Raw genomic sequence first — 21,171 nt, 5'->3', positions numbered from 1 at the left:
GAATGTCCTCCTTTCAGCTGTAAGCACAGTATTATGAAATCCCATTCGGTGTGGTTACTCTGCAGAGCATTCCTAGGCGGCACTTAGCATAATGGCACTTTGCAAGGTTATTTCCCCTTAGAAATAACTGTGTTGATATGAGCTAAGATGCAAAAAGAGTTTGCACATAATAGCTCAATAAGCCTTCCATGTCATTCCTGTAGAACGTATCGCTATATTCAGGCTCCCGGGTACAAATGTTACGTTGGCATTTTAATAAGGAAGAGATTGAAATGATACCACCTAAGTGGGATGATTTAAAACAAAAAGCCTTCAACTCGCAGCAACTGTTGTAGAGCGTTTAGCCAGTCACTATGTAATCATCTGGTTTCCAACACAAGCCAGAGCTCTGCTGCCAAATCCATTTAGTTTATGAGTAAACACGGGATATCTTATTAGCCAGGCCTGGGCTGCTTTGTTATACTTCTTGAATTATTGAGCATTCCATTAAGAATGGAAAATGATATAGGAGAGCGTGTGAGATTACACACTGTGCAGAAGGCATCTACGCGGCTGGTCAGGCAGACAATAGGAATAGGTATAAAGGATAAGCAGCCACTGGAATATATTCTACAATATTATTTCTATATTTACAGAGCTCCGCATTCTTCTTAAGGTTAAAAAACTAGACAGGGTGCAGAGATTGTAGTCTCATAATCACTATATGTATTTTTTTTTTTTATATATACAGTTTCGTACATTTATACATTTTAGATATCTGTCTGTTTGCTTAAAGGAATTGTTCAGTGTAAACATAAAATTAGGTAAATAGATAGGCTGTGCAAAATAAAAAATGTTTCTAATATAGTTAGTTAGCCAGAAATGTAATGTATAAAGGCTGGAGTGACTGGATGTGTAACATAATAGCCAGAACACTACTTCCTGCTTTGCAGCTCTCTTGCTTTTCAGGCAGGTAATCAGTGATTTAAAGGGGGACCACATGAGACATAACTGTTGCTTTTGAATCTGAACTGAATGCTGAGGATCAATTGCAAACTCACTGAACAGATATGTCCCATGTGGCCCCCCTTATAGTCACTGACTAACTCAGAGTTAGAGAGCTGAAAAGCAGGAAGTAGTGTTCTGGCTATTATGTTACACATCCAGTCACTCCAGCCTTTATACATTACATTTTTGGCTAACTAACTATATTAGAAACATCTTTTATTTTGCACAGCCTGTCTATTTACCCAGTTTTTATTTTTACACTGAACTGTTCCTTTAAGCATATGGAACATAGCTAGTGTTGCCATCTGTCCGTATTTCACCCGGACAGCCCGGTTTTTGGAAGGGTTGTCCTGGTGAAAACTGCCTGTCCATATTTCCAAATTAAGAAATCTGGACTGGACATTGAAGTTAATGACATGACAATCAGCTAATCGCCGAATTAAAAAGGTGGCAACCCTAGACATAGCCATACAGCTACATTAGGCAAGGACCTCCGAAATCCAATGTGACTTTTTACATCTTGAATTTAAACATTTGTTTGAAATATTTTGTTTGAAATCCACAAATTTCAATAAATCATGTGAAATCACTGTTTACAAGGATGATGAAAACGTTACCCCATAAATGAAAACTTAACTAACAACATCATATTAAGTGGCATATTAAAGAAATATATTCCCAACTGGAATATATAAGTAAATCTTGCCCTTTTACATCTCTTTCCTTGAACCACCGTTCTGTGATGGTCTGTGTGCTGCCTCAGAGATCACCTGACCGGAAATACTGCAGCTCTAACTGTAACAGGAAGACAGACAGACAGAACTCTGTCTGTTAATTGGCTCATGTGACCTAACATGTTTGGTTTGCTTGGTTTGTGTGCACTGTGAATTGTATGGTCCTAGGGGGCGGCCCTTAGATCTTTAAATGCCAACTGCAAATACTACTAAATTAGCATATTATTTTGAAAATGGTTTATTACATGTGTTGTTTTATGCATTATATTTTTATAGAGACCTACGCTGTTTGGGGGGTATATTAAGGCATTGGTGCTACTTGCATATGATTGTACCTGTAATAAACAGCATTAGACTGGGGTGTCTAGGGCCCCCCTTGTAACATCAATGGCCTCCCGTGGCACTGCAGATGCGGGTGGAGCCATAGAACCTGCGTAGCTGGGGCCCACCGGGTATTCCAGTATGTTACTGACAATATGCAATAAAAAGAGCTTGTGCTGAATATGCGTTTTGCCTATTGTTTTAATCAGGATAAAATATATAGGGGTGTATGTAATAAAAGGCACTAAGTTTGCCCATGAGCAGTAACCAATATCAACCAATCAGCAGGTAGCATTTACTGGTCACCTGTTTCAAAGCAAACATCTTATTGGTTGCTATGGGTTACTGCCCCTGGGCAAACTTAGTGTATTTTATTACATATGTCTTGTTTTTTTCTTGATCTTTACAGGGAAACTGTGGCTGCTCCATGTTTGGTCATTGCAAGGTGGAGGAGATTACTAATGTGCACATAATCCTTCTGCATAAAGGATGTCTTCTAACAAAAGAGTCACAATGAGAGTAAAGAGAGGGGGTTGTATACTGGAAATCTCATCATCTGCCTCACAAGGACCAAACATGGAGTCACTCCAGTTTCCTTATTTGCCCTGTTTAGCTCAAGAAATAAAAACCATAGATTTATCCTGATGAAAATAGGCAAAAAGTGCTATTTATTTCACTCATGTTGCAAAAAGGGGGTAAACAGACCCTTTAAAAAGACAAAAAAAGGGAGAAATGTAGCTTTTTACTACATTCCAAGTAAGGTTTTGCCTTTTATCTTTAATCGGAACCTGGTGACAAAACTCCAAAGCAGAAAACTCAACACTGCAGGTTTGTTTCATAATCCTTATCTTCTGGCAAACTTTCTCCGTCTCTAACTAAGCCATTAGTCATTACATCTGATTAGTCACACACAGGCTTTTGTGACATTACCGCGCTGCATAAACCACGGCGGACTCCAAAGGGAAACATAAATCAAAATGATCAAAACGTGAATCAGATTTCTTTGCTAAACCATGTTTGGAGGTGTTGTACTGATAAAAATAAAACTGTAACGTGAATGCCATTTGCGAGTTTAAAGGGATACCGCCATCACAAAATGAATCTTTGAATAACAATGCCATTTATTTTGTTACACAAAACTTAAAGGGATTCTGTCATGATTTTTATGGTGTAGTTTTTCTTTCTAAATTATACTGTTTACACTGCAAATAATTCACTCTACAATATAAAATTTTATTCCTAACTGAACAAGTGTATTTTTTTTTAGTTGTAATATTGGTGTGTAGGTGTATCTGAAGTCATTTTGCCTGGTCATGTGCTTTCAGAAAGCACTTCAGGATGGAATTGTTTTCAGACAGGCTGTTGTTTTTCCTACTCAATGTAACTGAAGGAGTCACAGTGAGACATGGATTTTTACTATTGAGTGCTGATGTTATATCTACCAGGCAGCTGTTATCTTGTGTTAGGAAGCTGCTATCTGGTTACCTTCCCATTGTTCTCCTGATGGGCTGCTGGGAGGAAAAGGGAGGGGATGATATCACTCCAACTTGCAGTGCAGCAGTAAAGAGTGACTGAAGTTTATCAGAGCACGAGTCACATGACTGGGGCAACTGGGAAACTGACAATATTTCTGGCAGCATGTCAGATTTCAAAATGTATTATAAAGAAATCTGTTTGCTGTTTTGAAAAATTGATTTCAATGTACAAGTCTGCTTGAAAAGAAACACGTTTTCCCCATGACAGTATCCGGGGCCGGAACTAGGGGTAGGCAGAGTAGGCACGTGCCTAGGGTGCAAAGCTGGGGGCGCCAGGCACATACCTTCTCTGTCGCTTACCCCATGTCTGATCCCATTCCCCCCAACTTTGTTCTATTGTCACGGTATGCGCACGCGAGCGGCATTTTGTGCAAGTGTACATGAGAGGCAATTCACGCATGCGCACGCCCAGCCGGCACCGGGACAGGTCAGGTTGCCTAGGGCTCTGACAGTATCCCTTTAAAGGGCCCCTCTTGGCTAAATATATTATCCCCAACCAAGGTGCGACTAATCAAGCACGCACTCTGGTTATACATCATTTTACATCATTTTCACTCTTTAAAATTCCTGCCATAAAGTAAGACAGGCTGTATTTTACATAATGAACTAACTGTACCAGGAGAGAGATTCAGCAGCCCTATACAAATAATATTCTTGGTCTCCAGGGTTGTTAACTTATTAAGTCATCTTTTGAGTGTGAGTGGCACTGCTCATGCTCAGTGTGCTCTGGGCAGCTCTCGAGATGCTAAGCTTAGGGGGTTGTAAGAAATCAGAGCCAAAAATGAGGTGCGCCTGTCATAGAAGCTGAACCCTGGTTTCTCTCCTGCACTTTTCCTAGGAGAGAGTTGAGCATTAGATTCCATTTATTAAAAATGGTAAAAAGTCAAAATGCAATCTTTTCTGTATAGTGGGGCAAGCACAACTGTGCCCTTTCTGCTTTCCATTCTTAAAGGAGAATTCAATCCTAACTTTAAAAAAAAACCCTACCCCCTACTCTACATAGACCCCCCTCCCTCCCCCCCAGCCTAAGTGTTACCCCGGGAACATGCCCCTAACGTTTTACTTACCCCTCTGTGCAGATTCAGGCATCGGAGTTCATGGGCGGCATCTTCGATAATCTTCAGAATGAGACCGGCGCTACGGCAATTTTCGTTAGTTTCGGCGCATGCACAGTTGTCACAAAACAGAAAATTGCATCAACTGCGCATGCTGCCACGCTGGTCTTATTAAAAGATTACCGAAGCGGCTGAAGATGGAGCCCGTGAACTCCAATGCCTGAATCTGCACCGAGGGGTAAGTAAAACGTTAGAAGCATTTGCCCGAGGTAACACTTAACCTGGGGGGAGGAGGGAGGGGGGTCTATGTAGGATAGGGGGGTAGGGTTTTTTTTAACTTTAGAATTTAGTTCTCCTTTAATCAACCGCTGTTGACCCCTGCGTCAACAGCGGTTTTTAAAGGAGAACTAAATCCTAAAAGTAGAACCAGGGTTCCCTTAATGGGTAGTGTGTACAGGCATTTTAGGAATCTGATGCAGAATTCACTCACACACCAAACACTGGAAATAATGTCAGACTACTGCACAATTACATTCGGCAACTGCATCAGTCAGTTGCAATGTCCGGCTTTGCAACGACAATGACGCTGGAATTCTGGGGAAAACACTGCACTGTAGAAAAAATACATAGTGATTTTGCTCAAAATTGTAAGCCCCAGTGTATTGCATTTCTATGTTCATCTTTAGTTCTTCTTTAAAGGAGATCAAAACATTCCATAAATCTCTCCCACTGCGGAACAAAAACAGATGCATGAACATTCAGCAATCATGATGGTTCTTGCCAGCACTTTGTCAGACCATAATACATATGGAAATTGTCGTGAACATTTGACTTTGATCTATTAAAACATAATCACCTATCAGAAAGGAAGACTTCTGTGCAAGGAAAACAGTGTTTTCAAGTGATTACAAGCACTTTCCTGATACCTAAGCACCACGCAGCAATCCTTTTCCTGTGCCGCCATTTTTTCCCCTTTAGTCGATGATATCATAGGAAGTGAAGTCATCTCGCCTACCTGCCTCTGGAAGTGATGTCACTGCCCCTACACCAAATCAGGTACAGTCCAATGAAATAGGGGAAGTTGACTGTTATGCTCACTGGGAGTCTGTCCTGGTCTGTGCACTTTGTAAGGCAGAGGAACGTCAGCTCTGGGTAAAAAGTTAACCATTTTTATTCACGGGGGGGTCATTCATAAAAAGAATTCCTTGCCCCTTGTGAATTAAACATTCCTCCATGCTGCCATTTAAATGTGATTTCCAAGTTGGGAATATGTAGCCACGAAAGGGTCACTTTGATCAAGAAAATGGCAGCATGCAAAAGCTACGGGTGCCATAAACTCTACTGTATAATTTAAGGATCAGCAGCAGATTTTTTTTCTTCCTCCCCCACCCAGTTCATAGATTTAGATAGCAGGAACATGTGTGGGTTCCGGCAATTTTTGTAATAAGATCCTTTATTATTTTAATCTACCGTTATGCCATTTATAGAGGAAAAATATGCTGTGAGCACAAGTCATTTCAACTATGAGATCAAATCATTTAAACCATGAGCACAAGCCATTTATACTACGAGCACAAGTCATTTAAAAGGCCTATTTCCAAAGCAGTCGTTTCACCATGGCCAATAGGCATCGTGCATTGAACTGAGACACAACCTTGGAAAATGTCAAATCAACAAAGTCAGGAATGACTCAAGTCTCGGGTATAAATAGGAGGTCATGATTCTGACTTTCCCCCAGGAACTTTATAGAGGAGCAATGTACTCTTATTGGAATTAGGATTCACTTTACATTCCTATAAATGCACACTAAAGCTATTTAATGCCTTCCAGATATTATTAAACTAGAAACTCATAGAGAAACCAACAGCCCAATTTGGCCCTTCATGCCAAACTAAAAGACATTCCCATGAATGGGATTCAGTTATATATTTGAATAAGGGAGAGTACATGACGTAAACGAATACTCTAATGAAACAGTGCCCTATAGTACTGATAGTATCAGGGAAAATGCTCAATTGGCTTTAATAAGCAATAATGTCTGAATAAAGCATCTCTGGAAGAAAAGCAATAGAGAGAATGGATTGCTTTCTAAAACCAGAACTGGTTAGCGAAATTGACCTTCTAACCACATTAAATATTTAAAAGTCAGTTGCAGGGACATCAAGCTTTTTTCATGGCCTGTAGAGACAGATTCCAGGGGATTTTCCTTTTCTAGGCACAATTCTGTAGGGAAATTTGAGCCAAAGATGTCCCCTCCACTGGTCTTCTTTCCCTATCCCAAAGCAAAGAATCCCCACAGGTTTCTTTGCATTTTGCTTTGCTCTCTCCTGGCAATCTCCAACCAGGAGCATGGGCACTTAAAGCAAGAAAATGTTTATGGGGTCATTGGCCATGTGTAATAAATAAGTGCAAACAGGTGAACTGCCATAAGTGTCTCTTTTTTGGAGCACAAAGATCTGAGGCCACCACCATAAATATAGCACTGCTACCCCCTTTGTCTCAGAGGTTCAGAAGTTGAGTGGTCAGTCATGGTAGCATGGAGGCCACCAACTTCATTGCACAATTCTGCATTTTAAGAGCAGCATGGGCAGTGGCGTAACCGAGGAAGCAGGGGTACAGGGAGCCCGGCGGGGCCTGCTTCCTCGGTAGGTTGTGCGACCTTCAGGACACAGTTCGGAGATGGTGCTGGTAATCCGAACCTCTGCAAGGCTTCTGCTCTCCAGTTTGATGTGATCTATGACAGAGAGTGATGCAGCCATCCATGAAGAAAGGTGAAACAGCTGCTAAGTAGCAGCCTCACAGCGCAAAGCACACTCCTAGCCCCAGACCCGATGTGTGACCCTGGGTCACATGAAACTTCACCAATGGATCATAAGCAGGCAGAGAAGTGTGCCAGCTCTTGTCAGATCATCAGAGACCCCTGCCCTTGTAACAGATAGTGGCAAGACAAGCTTGGAGAAGTGCAGCAGAAGAGAGAGAGTCAAGAGGTAAAAGATAAAAAGGAAAGAAGGTCAGTGGGATAAAAAAGGAGACAGAGAGTGAAAGGACACACGTAAGGGATTTAGAAAATTGAGTGCATGATCCTGTTTTTGCTGGCCTTTTTGAGATCTATATCTCAAAAATGTACCCTATAAGTCGCAAATGCGCATGCACAGTGAGCAATCTGTGATATCATGCTTGGTCTGCATTTTGTATGCAGACACTGAGAAAAGTGGATCCACTCTCATCTGGTCCTTCTTATAGCTCTGGGGGTATTATACATGAAATTGCCACTGTGCCATCTTTATAAGAGTTCTATGGGTATTATACATGGAATTGTCACTGTGTCACCCTTCTATGAGAGTAACAAACATAGAATTTCTTCCATCTTGCCTCTAGCCCCAGGTTTCACTCTAAAAATCTGGTGTAACCTTAGTTTAACAGTAACTGAGGTGGATGCTTTCCCCCACGCTGCAAAGCAGTTATAAAGCAGGGGGCCCTTATATCACTACGGTACCTAGGGCCAGTTTTTTCTTAATCTGGCTCTGATTGCGGGTGAGCTGAAGGTATATGCGGCAGGGGGGGATCCCAGGTCTCCCGAGATTATATGCAGAGGGGGCCCGGGTTTCTTAAGTTACGTCACTGAGCACTGGAGAGCAGGGTTATCCTTCGGAGGCTCTTGGGGATTGGGTAGGTGGACCCCTTACTCTGAGTTTCATTTGCCTTCAAGTCTTATGCTCTGTAAATAAATTTAGTTAAAAAAAAGAAAAATCACCCAGAAAAATATTCATATCATTTTCATCTTCAATCCCATCTTGTTTCTTCCGTTTGGAAGACTAATGTAACAGTTTTTATTTTACTCAGTCTCTATACTAAATGAGCAATTTCACCATGGCCCTGCTTCCAGCTCAGAACATCCAGTGTTACATTTATACATCATTGGATTCCTGTTATGTATTTCACGACTATCGACCTATGGACAGTAAATTGCAAGTAAATCTTTGCCACAAGGTTATAGATGATATAAATTTGTTCTGTGTACCCTTCTCTGTCTTTCAGGTAAAATCTGCTCCCTCCATTTCTTGTGCTCGGTAATGGTCCAAGTTCCGTTACCTTCACTAGCAGCATTAGTAGATAAAGCAACGTTTTCATTGCTTCTGTGCATTCTCCACTACAGGGGCACTCTGTTAATTAGATTCCCTTTTATCTGACAGTCTCTCCTCTGCTATCTATAGTAAACCCTCCCGCTAAGCTTGTCTTCCTCTCTAAATTATCCTCTGATAAATTATTTGATCTCTAACGTGTCAGTGTCTACAGGGAACTGCTTACAACAAAAATCAGGGAGAACCTTACCACAGCGGATTCTGGTTTTGCAAATCATTTTACTTTTATCATCTTTGCATTTCATAAATATCAGAAATTAACATTTAAAATTTCTCCAAGAAGTATGTTCCAGTAGAGATGATGTGAATGGCAGGTAATGCAATAAAAGGCTCAGATTTACATTTTCAAATGGTCCCAGGCTTGGTCAGAAGAGCGTCAGGTCAGATACTCTGACATTCAGTCAATATGTGACCTGCTTTATATGGGCAAGATCTGCCCTATTCCAGTACAAATGACCATAGCCACCAGTTCTAGTCACACAAGTGTTGATCCAAACCAGCTTGATCTTATCGCATGATCAAATAACTTCGCTGTGTAAATCTGTTGGTCTGGGACCAAATTTACAGCTTGAAGTGGTGCTCAACTGAGGAGATTTTCCAGCAACCCTGATCACACAAGGGGCACAAATATGTCCCAAATTACAGAATGGTCAAGACTTACAGCCAATATCTGTCCATTCCTAAATGAAGGAATGATTTGCTGATTAATCCAACTCTTCATTTAAACTTCCGAAAGTCTACTCGGATCCTTTCCCAACAGACTTTTTCCTCCTGCTCCATAACAAACATCAACACCTTGTACTATCATTATCAGCCAGGTCTCCACAAGCTCAACTTGCAAGAAGAGACACAAAAACAACCCATTTCAGTGGCTTCCAGCTCTATTAGATCTCACTAGTTACAGTATGTCCTATGTCTGTTTATTCTTCTACAATGTAGGCAGAGAGGCTTATCTTCATGGGGAGCTACCAAGGTTAGACTGGGCCAGTGGTGCACTGGGAAAAAACCCAATGAGCCCAGACCCTCATGGGACCCACCGGCCCAGACCTGCTCCCCCTGCTGAGCAGCTGTTGTGCCGCAGTGCTTAGAAGTCAGGAGGGGCACCCCAGGGACTGCCAGGAGGACCCTTCATTTTGCAGCCCCGGTGGGCCCCCAAGGCTCCAGTCCGGCCGAAGAGAGATATATCTGATATTCTTATTGCTCAACAGTAACAGGTATTTGTTCGCTGACATCCTTCATCCTCTCTAGAAACATTCACAGGCTTACATACAATAGTCAGACTTCACTGGATCCCATTATCTATATAATTTAGGGCTGTTCAACCTACCAACCAAAATCACTTCAGCTGCTACTGACGTACAATTCCCCACAACCATTAAAAGCAACAGTTGAAGGTGACCAAGTGTTCTTTTTGCCATCTAACCCTAATTATACTATCTTTTTATATTCTGCTTTTATAGTAGTAGTTAGGAACTGTGCTTGACATGACTGTAGACGCACTGCAGACCAGACTATGAGTTTGGTACCACATTACTAACGGAACTGTATCTATAAATCTAAAGCAAAAAACCATTTGAACACAATGGCACTAGTGAGGCTAACAATGTGCCCTTCCCTACACCTATGTCTGCAAGGAAATGCATGGGGTGACACCTTCCCAGCAAATCAGTGTTTTTAACCCAAACAATGCCTGTAAGGTGCACTTTCTGATAAAGTAAGAACATTTCACAATTCCTGGTGAAGCAAAAGTCCTATATTGTGTGTCTGTCTGTGAAGTTTCTGGGTCGGGGTCGTGCAGCACCCCTTCCTCCGTGCCGATTTTCTTTGCAGCTACAGACGCCAGCTACAGCTGGGCGTGATCTACCGGGGGGGGGCCCTACGGGGTGCGGGCCCTGGTCCAATCGCAACCCTGTGCTACACCACTGCTTTTCCCATCATATGAGATGACATGGACACCACCAAAAGCCTTTGAATGATGGGTAAAGTTAATAAATATCCTTTTACGGGTATGGGATCAGTTATTTTCAAAACCCGTCATCCCGAAAGCTCCGAATTACGGAGAGACCGTCTACCATAGACTCCATTTTATCCAAATAATCCAAATTTTTAAAAATGATTTCCCTTTTTTTGTGTAATAATAAAACAGTACCTTGTACTTGATCCCAACTAAAATATAATTAATCCTTATTGGAAGCAAAGCCAGCCTATTGGGCTTATTTAATGGTTACTTTATTTTCTAGTAGACAGAAGGTATAAAGATCCAAATTACAGAAAGAACCATTATCTGGAAAACCCCAGGTTCCAAGCATTCTGGATAACAGGTCCCATACATGTATTATCATACACAGACCATAGAGAGCTACAGGCATGTGGTTCCAAGTGCAGATGTCTATGGCAAGCTGTGTTAGCTTCACATATCCTGAGACTGCACGGATTGTCCTTTTTGGGGACCAAAAATGTATAAAACCAAATTAAAAATGTTTTTTTTTGTCTATTCTTCCCATAGCCAAACTATGTATTGGAAATTGAATAGGAATCACATTCAGTCTAAAGTGAATTATTATCTCTAATATATGACATTGCCCTACAGGTTTTTCTTTGCCACATCTGTCAACTTGTCTAAGCAAGGCCTCACTCAGCAGGGTTGTCTGCTTGTTACCCAATTATTTAAGTATTTCATTATAGTGAGCAAATCAATTATGCTAATATGACAAGTTCACTTGCTGAAACTCTTTGCTCCATGTGGTCTTTTCACAAATGTGGGCCTGCCCCGCCCCAGCTCAGGTTTGCTCCCCCAACCGGACACCTTCTCAGAGTTTAAAGGGATTCTGTCGTGATTTTTATGATGTAGTTTCTATTTCTAAATTACACTGTTTACACTGCAAATAATTTACTCTACAATGTAAAATTTCATTCCTAATCCAACAAGTGTATTTTTTAGTTGTAATATTGGTGTGTAGGTGCATCTCAGGTCATTTTGCCTGGTCATGTGCTTTCAGAAAGAGCCAGCACTTTAGGATGGAACTGCTTTCTGGCAGCCTGTTGTTTCTCCTACTCAATGTAACTGATCTACCAGGCAGTTGGTATCTTGTGTTAGGGAGCTGTTATCTGGTTACCTTCCCATTGTTCTGTTGTTAGGCTGCTGGGGGTGATCACTCCAACTTGCAGTACAGCAGTAAAGAGTGGCTGATGTTTATCAGTCACATGACTGGGGGCAGCTGGGAAACTGACAATATGTCTAGCCCCATGTCAGATTTCAAAATTGAATATAAAAAAATCTGTTTGCTCATTTGAGAAATCGATTTCAGTGCAGAATTCTGCTGGAGCAGCACTATTAACTGATGCGTTTTGGAAAAAAAAAAATTTCCTATGACAGTATGATCATCATCATCATCATCATCGTCATTTATTTATAGAGCGCCAATAAGATAAGCAGTGCTTTAAGTATCCCTTTTTAAGAACAAAGGAGGTAAGCTTGATGCAATGTGACATAACACACGTGTGCAATATCAGGGCAGTGGACATCAGGAGGAGAAAGTCCCTGGTGGTTGAGAGGGGGCCCTTGATGTTGCAGCCCTGGTGGGCCTCCAGTGCCCCTGTCTGATGCAGGCGATATTGGCCGAAACAATCAGATCACAATGACGGGGATACAGGTTGTCAGGCCAACGACTGCATTATCATCATCGCCCTGACAAGTTTTTTTTACAGTCCTATCGATATCTGGCCGTTTTGATATTGCTTGAGTAGGCCCATCTGAGTGTCCTATACACTGGCGTCTATCATTTAGAAGTAACTTTTGTTTAATTATCTTTACTTTCAACCACTTTCCTAACAGCTGCAGCTTCCAAGCAGGAAATCAAAGCCGAAGCCAAAGACAACTGCAGAAAAGTCAATACTTAGCAAACATTGACTTTGTCAGGTGATTTCATTTCCAAACACCGTGATGGTGTCAACTTCTGGTTGAGTAAACTGCACGACTCCTGTAGGACCTCTAGTGCATCACTGAAGCTGAGGCTTCTCTAAAACTCCTTATGTGCCATCCATACACTACTGAAGGATTGCGATGGGCGAATAAATTCACCGGGCGCAAATTTGCGGTGAATCTCCACATTTGCCAGCGGCAGATACATTTGTGAAACTCCCGCAAAAATTCACCATGTTAAAAAAATTTGGACGCGCGCCGGAAAACACTATACAGACGCCCATTGACTTTAATGCCGCCAAAATTTACGTGAATGGACACAGACGTCAACATGCAAGTTTCGCAAATGTTTCGCCATTTCGTGAATTTCACAGGAAATTCGCAAGTTTTTCGTTGAAGTGAAACGGGAGAAATTCGCCCATCACTACTGAAGGAGTATTGTACAAGCCAGCTGATAACAGACCTGCAGGAGAACTCTCTCCTGATAAATTGGTTTAATAAATCAGAACCAGAAAAGCTATGATATAGTGAATAAAGTACCCCCTCTTGTAAAATATAAGGATATTATAAGTTACCGAGGAGTTTCATGACCATATAAAAACACGAGGCCGAAGGCCGAGTGTTTTTCTACAGGTCACAGAACTCCGAGGTAGCTTCTAATATCCTCATATTTTACAACTGGGGGTACTTTATTTATTATAATACACAAGTTTCAGGGAGTCATGTGACAGAAATGACATCAGAACTCACTGTTTATAACTGATGACATCAGAACTCACCATTTATAAGGATATAATTTACAAGATATTCATGGCTTTTGCGTATTATAACAATATATCCTTACAACCGCAGACAGAGACAAGCAGGCATATATTTTATTGCACCTAAGCAGCCAGAACACTCACAATTGTAGTTTTAAACCAACAAAATACAAAGCCGCATCAGCTGCAACATGAACAGAGTCAAATGAGGATATAGTGCATTAATGTACAGCAGCACCAGTTTCTGTACCATAATTACACAGTGGCTGTAAAACTCTGTAAATAAATATGATACATGGCTGGAGAACAGCAACAATGAGAGACTATGGAGCTAAGACACTTGCTGATCTGATATAGAATTAAAGGGAAAGTCCACTTGAATCTTTTACTATGATGTACACACTGACATTAAAAAGCTGGTAGGCAGTTTGTTCAACTAAAGGTGGCCATGCACTATAAGATCCGCTCGTTTGGCAAGGTCGGAAAACGAGTGGATCTTAAGCCGATATGCCCACTAACGGCGGGGCGATATTGGGTAAATCCGAACGTTCGGCCCTGGGGATCGGATTACAATGCTGTGAATGGCCACCGACGGGTCAAAGGACCACATCAACTAGCCAATGCAGTTCTGGATCGTAGAAAAAAATCAAACTTGACCGATTTTTGGCTTGATATCGATCGGAAGGACCCGTCTGGAGCGCCCACACATCGGTCTAAAGGACTGATATCAGCAGCTTTAATCTGCCACCTTTAGACCATCCTCCCTGAGGCTTTGAACGGACCATTTTTTAATCATAGTCTATCCAAACTGGGAGCGAACCTTCTCACTAGGTGGAGGATGCGATGCGTGGGTAATCGAGGAGAGGATCCAGGTTGATCCAATTTTGTAGCCACCATCAAATGATTGGATCATACTACTCACCGTGGTAGAAGGTCTCTTCAAAGAGCCAATATGGCAAGGTAACTTTTGCGAATTGGCTGCTGTTCTAAACTTTTGAAAGAAGGATCAATTGTGCCCTCACATGCCAGGGTCCTTTTATCTTGCCAGTGAAGGCATGGTACACATCAAAGCCCAATCACATAAAGTATTGAAGCAATGGTGCTTTTATATGGACATTGTTAATTCTACAGCTGGTGGCACTTAAAGAGATTCTGTCATGGGAAAATATTGTTATTACAAAATACATTAGTTACTCCAGCAGGATCCTACATTGAAACTCATTTTTCAAAAAAACAAACAGATTTTTGTTATATTTAATTTTGAAATCTAACATGTGGCTAGACATGTTGTAATTTTCCCAGGTGACCTCAGTCACGTGACTTGCAATTTTAAACTTCAGGCAATCTTTACTGCTGCACTGTAAATTGGAGTGGTATCACCCACCTCCCTTTCCCCCCAGTAGTAGAACAGCGGTAAAGGTAACCAGATAACAGCTCCCTGGCACCTGCATTGTTAAAACTGCTTCCATGCCCTGGTGGTTGATATGAAAACAGCAATCAATAGTAAAAATCCAAGTCGCTAACCCAAGCTGCGACTCCTAAAGTTACATTGAGTAGGAGAAACAATAGCTTATCTGAAAGCAGTTCCATTTTGAAGTGCTGGTTCTTTCTGAAAGCACATCACCAGACACAATAACCTGAGATGGCTGCCTACACACCAATATTACAGTTTAAAAAATCAATGTATTGATTCAAGAATAACATTTTGAATGGTTAAATGAATTACATGCAATATACACATGAGTGATAAAAACTATGCCATAAAAATCATGACAGAATCCGTTTAAGCTGGCTAAGGTTGGTGGGGTCACTGCCTCAAAGCATATAGTACTTATGGCAATTAAACTTTTTATGCTATTCCTACTGAACAAAATGGCAGTGGGTGATTTCCAATCCCTCTCCTGGTCTTGCAACATAATTTGGGGCCGTGAGATAAGGGTGTAGAAATACTACACTAGTCCCATTCTTCCTTTATTTGTTCTGACCCAAGAATAGTAACCGGATCAAGTTCCCCCCTCTTTTGGCCATTTTCATGCTGACAGCAGCTGTTCATGTTCTCTATTTTGATATCAACCCTTCAGCACAATAATGGATGTACCAAACAAATACTTGCATCGCTGCCTGTATGTATTTATTACACCAGTGATACTATCTTCCATTAGCACCAACCGAGGCTGACCACCAATCTGCTTTTTCAAAGGCTTTACAACTCATTCCATTCCATCCCCAACAAAGTTACCCCTCAGTTTAATGCAGAAAACAGATTAAAGGAAAACTATACCCCCAAAATGAATACTTGAGCAATAGATAGTTTATATCATATTAAGTGACATATTAAAGAATCTTATCAAACTGGTTTACATATATATAAGTAAATCTTGCCCTTTTACATCTCTTGCCTTGAGCCACGATTTTGTGATGGTCTGTGTGCTGCCTCAGAGATCACCTGACCAGAAATACTACAACTGTAACAGTAACGGGAAGAAGCGTGGAAGCAAAAGACACAAATCTGTCTGTTAATTGGCTCATGTGACCTAACATGTTTGTTTGCACCGTGAATCGTAGGATCCCAGGGGACGGCCCTTATTTTTTAAAATGGCAGTATTCTATTTATGATTACCCAATGGCACATACTACTAAAAAAAGTATATTACAGGTAAAGGACCTGTTATCCAGAATGCTCGGGACCTGGGGTTTTCCAGATAATGGATCTTTCCGTAATTTGGATACCTTAAGTCTACTAGAAAATCATGTAAATGTTAAATAAACCCAATAGGCTGGTTTAGCTTCCAATAAGGATTAATTATATCTTAGTTGGGATCAAGTACAGGCTACTGTTTTATTATTACAGAGAAAAAGGAAATCATTTTTAAAAATTTGGATTATTTGATTATAATGGAGTCTATGAGCGACAACCTTTCTGTAATTCGGAGCTTTCTGGATAACGGATCCCATACCTGTATTGTGAAAATGGTTTATTTACATGAAGCAGGGTTTTACACAAGCTGCAATATCTTTTTATAGAGACCTACATTGCTAGAGGGGTATCGTTTTCCTTTAAGGAGAGCCGATGCAGGAACTAAACATTCTTCACCCGATGAAGAGTTTCCTCAGCATTTTCTCTTTAGGTGTCAAGCCTGTGACATATGTAATGTCATTAAATGTAAACACCCCATATGTCTTTGCTTAGTTCTTGTGCACAACCTGCTGGGACGATGGGAGCTGCGTCAACTGCACTTATAGTAAAGGCTGCAGAATCATGAATTATTCTGCATTAACCGGATAGCAGGTGCACTGCCAAATGAAACTAAAAAATATTCAATCACCGGCCTAACTGGTTATTTCTAGATAGATCAGAACTCATGCTATGCCGGAATAAAACAGGCAGGTTGTGGTTTAAAGCAGCCTACCTTGGGAACATATGAGGCAGTTCTTTACAGATACACCAGCGGAGCTTGCAATCTAAGGCCCCTTTTAAATTCAAAAACACTTATCAGGAGTCAGTTAACCTAAATAGATGTGATGCAGTGCCCTGGCTGGATTTGAACCAAGGACCCCATGCATCTGGCCTGATATCATACCTCCCAACTGTCCCTTTTTCGGAGAATCCCTCTTTTGACAGCTCAACCCGCAGTCCCTCATTTGTACTGGAAAGTCCCTATTTTCTCTGCAATGAACAGCTGGTATAAGAAACAAAGTTTCTAACTTAATTGGCTTTTAGCAGAGAGCACAGAACAGCTAACATGTGCAAATAAGATACTTTGTAATAATTTTGAGACACAAAAAAACAGTTTAGATAAGGAGAATTATTTTCAAACTTTCATAACCTGCCAAATTTTGTAAAATGAACATGGTAATTAGGGGGTGTGGCCAAAGAAAGGGGCGGGTCAAACAAATTTGCTGTGCTACTTGTGAAAAAAAAATTTTGTCCCTCTTTTTACTTCCAAAATGTTAGGAGGTATGTGATATGATATTTGGCAAAAGTTGGGCAGCAATGTTTCGAGTAACAGGCACTGTCTTGTAATCTATCCTGGCTGCCAGACAGCTACAGAAGATGAAAGCGGGGTACAATTGTACTGAGCCCCTTCAGGGCCCCTTCTGGGCCCCCCACATAGAGGGCCCGGCAGATCACTGGGCGTTGGTAGGGGACTGTAAATATTTTGGAGCATGATGGGAAAAATAAAACGTTGTATCAACAGCCCTTGGGTTGTTGTTTAAAGAGGTTGTTCACCTTTAAATGAACTTTTAGAATGATATCGAGAGTGCTCTTCTGGCACTGTTTGCAATTGGTCTTCATTCTTCATTATTTCAGTTTTTTTGTGTTATTTAGGGTTTTGTTCAGCAGCTCTCCACTGGCAGCTATGTGGTTGCTGGGGTTCAATTTAACCAAGCAACGGTTAGAAAGACAGGGATATGAATAGAGGAGGGTCTTAATAGAACACATATATATGACTAACACTATAACTGTAGCCTCGCTGAGCAAACCCTTTTTTGTTACTCGGGTCAGTGACTCCCATTTTAAAGGAGAACTAAACCTTAAAAATGAATGTGGCTAAAAATGGCATATTTTATATAATGAGCTTATTGCACGAGGCTAAAGTTTCAGCTCGTCAATAGCAGCAATGATCCAGGACTTCAAACTTGTCACAGGGGGGTCACCATCTTGGAAAGTGTCTGTGACACTCACATGCTCAGTGGGCTCTGATTGGCTGTTGAGAAGCTAAGCTTAGGGCTCGTCACTAATTATCCAGCAGAAAATGAGCTTCCCTGGCTGTAATATAAGCTGATGCTACAGGTTTGCTGATTATTAAATTCTGATGCTAATTGCACTGGTTTCTGTGCTGCCATGTGGTAATTATCTGTATTAATTACTAATCAGCCTTATATTGTGACATTTCTATTCTATGTGTACTGTATATTGTGAGTGGGTCCCTAAGCTCAGTAAGTGACAGCAGCACAGAGCATGTGCAGTGAATCAGCAGAAAAGAAGATGGGGAGCTACTGGGGCATCTTTGGAGACACAGATCTTTACTGCTAAAGGGCTGTGGTTGCCTTGGGCTGGTACAGAAGCTCAAAACATCATGTACAACATTTCTAGCTACTTCTTTAGTTAGGCTTAACTTTTCCTTTAAAGCTGGAAAGAGTCAGAAGAGGAAGGCGAATATTGAAAAGTTACACCTCATCACATTCCTTCAGTTGTAGTTTAACAACAAAGCTTATGTGGTTGTACTGACACCCATTATACAGTAGACTCATTTACCCCAATCAGTGTCGGACTGGGATACCAGGGGCCCACCAGAAAACCTTAGACCGTGGACCCACTTTTCAAACTATTATTCCTCCTCTCCTCACTCAACCTCTTTATTCTCCTAGTCTTTTATATCTATATATATCTTCCACTATAAACCTGTTAAGAAATAGGTAATGACCATGAAATAGGCCAAATGCTTAGAAGCAAGAGGCCCACCAGTAGTGGTATCCCAGTGGCCCAATCCGATACTAGCCCAGCCCCTGTCACTACAAGAGCCTGATCCCCAGGGACCCTAAAAAAAAAAAGTACAGTTCCATAAGCCGCGGCGCTTCGTTTTCCGAAGTTTCCTCGAATCGCCAGGTGTGCCCTTACCCTAAGGCCAACATCAGACTGACTGCACAAACAACTTATAATCACCAACGTTCCGTTTCCTCAGCATCAAAGGGAAATATTTTTGTTCTTCACCATTCAAGAGTTAAAAACAGAATGAGGCATTACAAAACAAACATTAACTCCTTATGCACAGGGTATATTAACCCATTAATTCCTGTGCTTTCCGTCATGTTCTCTAAAGTAGAATAAAGCCGGGAATGTAACCTTTGTCTGAGGGCTTGTAGCATTTGCTTAGGGCTACTGTAAGTGTATACAAGACATAGATTTGTCATTGCTTCCTTTCCCTATGAGTTTATTAGGGTGTATTCCATGTTTACTCTCCGCTGAGCGTGTTAGCCTCTGGGTCGGGACGTAAGTGGTTGGTCTGTGTAACCCCTTATAGAACATGTTCCTTCCTACAATATGACCCACTGCAGTCCCAGACTAGTTTCAGTAGCAGGGAAAGGCTGCAAAATCTGTCCTGGCCAATAGTTTCAGTTTAGAATGTGCCCAGTTTTGCAAAATGCACATTGGGACTGTCAGAGTTTGCCACACAATGCCCATACTGAGTGCAGTGGCAGTTTGAGGGTTAAAGGCAGCAGTGGGGTGCAGGAGGGCACAGCAGCACAATACATGATTCTTTGGATGTGGACGCATGTCGGAAAAGTTGCTCATCAACATTATTCGGACGTCCATTGACTTTAATACCAGCGTCAAAATAGACGCAGGCATCAAAATTTGAGTTTTGTGAATTTGTCACCATTTCGTTAATTTCGCGAGAAATTCACAATTTTTTGGGCGAAATGGGGGAAAATTGACGCAGGCGTCAAAATTCGAGTTTCATGAATTTTTTTCAGCAAAGCGAGACGGGAGAAATTCGCCTATCACTAACTTTGAGGGTTAAAGGCAGCAGTGGGGTGCAGGGGGGGCCCAGAAGCAGAATACATGATTCTTTAGCTTCGGAAAAGAGAATTTTTCGCCGTTTTGTGGATTTCACTGGAAATTCGCTAATTTTTCGACAATGCAAAACAGTAGAAATTCACCCGTCGCTAACTTTGTGTGTTAAAGGCAGCAGTGGGGTGCAGGGGGGCCCAGCAGCAGAATACAGATTCAGGTAACCGCTGCCACACTGGCAATGTCTTGACATAACTAGTGGGATTTGAGACGCCTGATCATAAGTTACAAATTCCTTGCAATGTCCAACTCTTGCTGTTAATGTAATGCTGTGGCTGAACTACAGCTCCCAACGATCCCAAGCTGAGCTCACTGTGCTGCATCAGAAAGTCCAGTCTGTCACTGCTGCAGGAAATCGCAGGGGGTTCTATGATTATTAGTTTATTAATTCTATAAGTCGCAGCAGATGAGTCAGGGGGGGTTATCAGTAATATAAATATATACAAATATAAAGGAATTCCGCGCGCGACATGCTACTGACAAGCGATATAATCACGACTGACGCAGCAGGCAGGAGCGATTTCCAGCTGGAAGTGCGTATTGTACGGATCGTTCCCCTACAAGCCCTCAGTCCAGAGCGATTTCCAGGCAGCGCTTCTCTGTCAGTATTACAGTAAATGATACAAATACACAGACACAACAAGCAGCGGAATGGCTCAGTAGCCGCCGGGCATAGAAGCCACGTTGGACCCCTGGACTCACCTCCTCCACAGTGAGGGGCATACAGATGCGGTATTCCTTCAGCAACATCGCGGCCCGGCACTGGCGCTGCACTCAGGGAAAACTTTAGCTTGTGCACTGCTGCTGCTTCTTCTCTCACCTTGCACTGTGGGTTCTGCCTCTCTCCCCTCCCTCTCTCCCTCCCTCTCTCTCTCTCTATAGAGACTGCGGCTCAGCAGTGCACTAGTCACACACCTTTACATAGAGTCAAACTCTCCACCTACCGCCGCCTCACACTCCCTCGGACATTAAAGGGCAGTTAACCCAATATGTACATTTATCAGTAGAACTTCTAATCTAATTCATACTAAGCTAAAAAAAAAAAAAAAAAATACCTTTCACTTTTGTCAGCTGCACCCAAGGTTGGCTTATGGAATTTAAAGTTTGGTTGCTGGCCTAACTTACCCTAGCAACCAG

The 21,171-nt window shown here is 41.7% G+C and overlaps 1 protein-coding gene across 1 annotated transcript in view; it reads right to left on the bottom strand.

Annotated features, from left to right (window-relative positions):
- The window catches only part of pitpnc1l.S (phosphatidylinositol transfer protein cytoplasmic 1 like S homeolog), a 128,268-nt gene extending 107,382 nt beyond the window's left edge, over window positions 1-20,886 (bottom strand). Inside the window, exon 1 of the mRNA XM_018228263.2 lies at window positions 20,737-20,886. Coding sequence (XP_018083752.1) covers window positions 20,737-20,784 — 48 coding nt within the window. The 5' untranslated portion in view covers window positions 20,785-20,886. The remainder of the gene's footprint in view (window positions 1-20,736) is intronic.
- Window positions 20,887-21,171: the final 285 nt, after the last annotated feature.

This window comes from Xenopus laevis, chromosome 7S (genome assembly GCF_017654675.1).
Source record: "Xenopus laevis strain J_2021 chromosome 7S, Xenopus_laevis_v10.1, whole genome shotgun sequence".
NCBI classification, from domain to species: Eukaryota; Metazoa; Chordata; class Amphibia; order Anura; family Pipidae; genus Xenopus; species Xenopus laevis.
The sequence above is the reverse complement of the archived record's forward strand: the minus strand, read 5'-3'. Positions and strand labels throughout refer to the sequence as shown.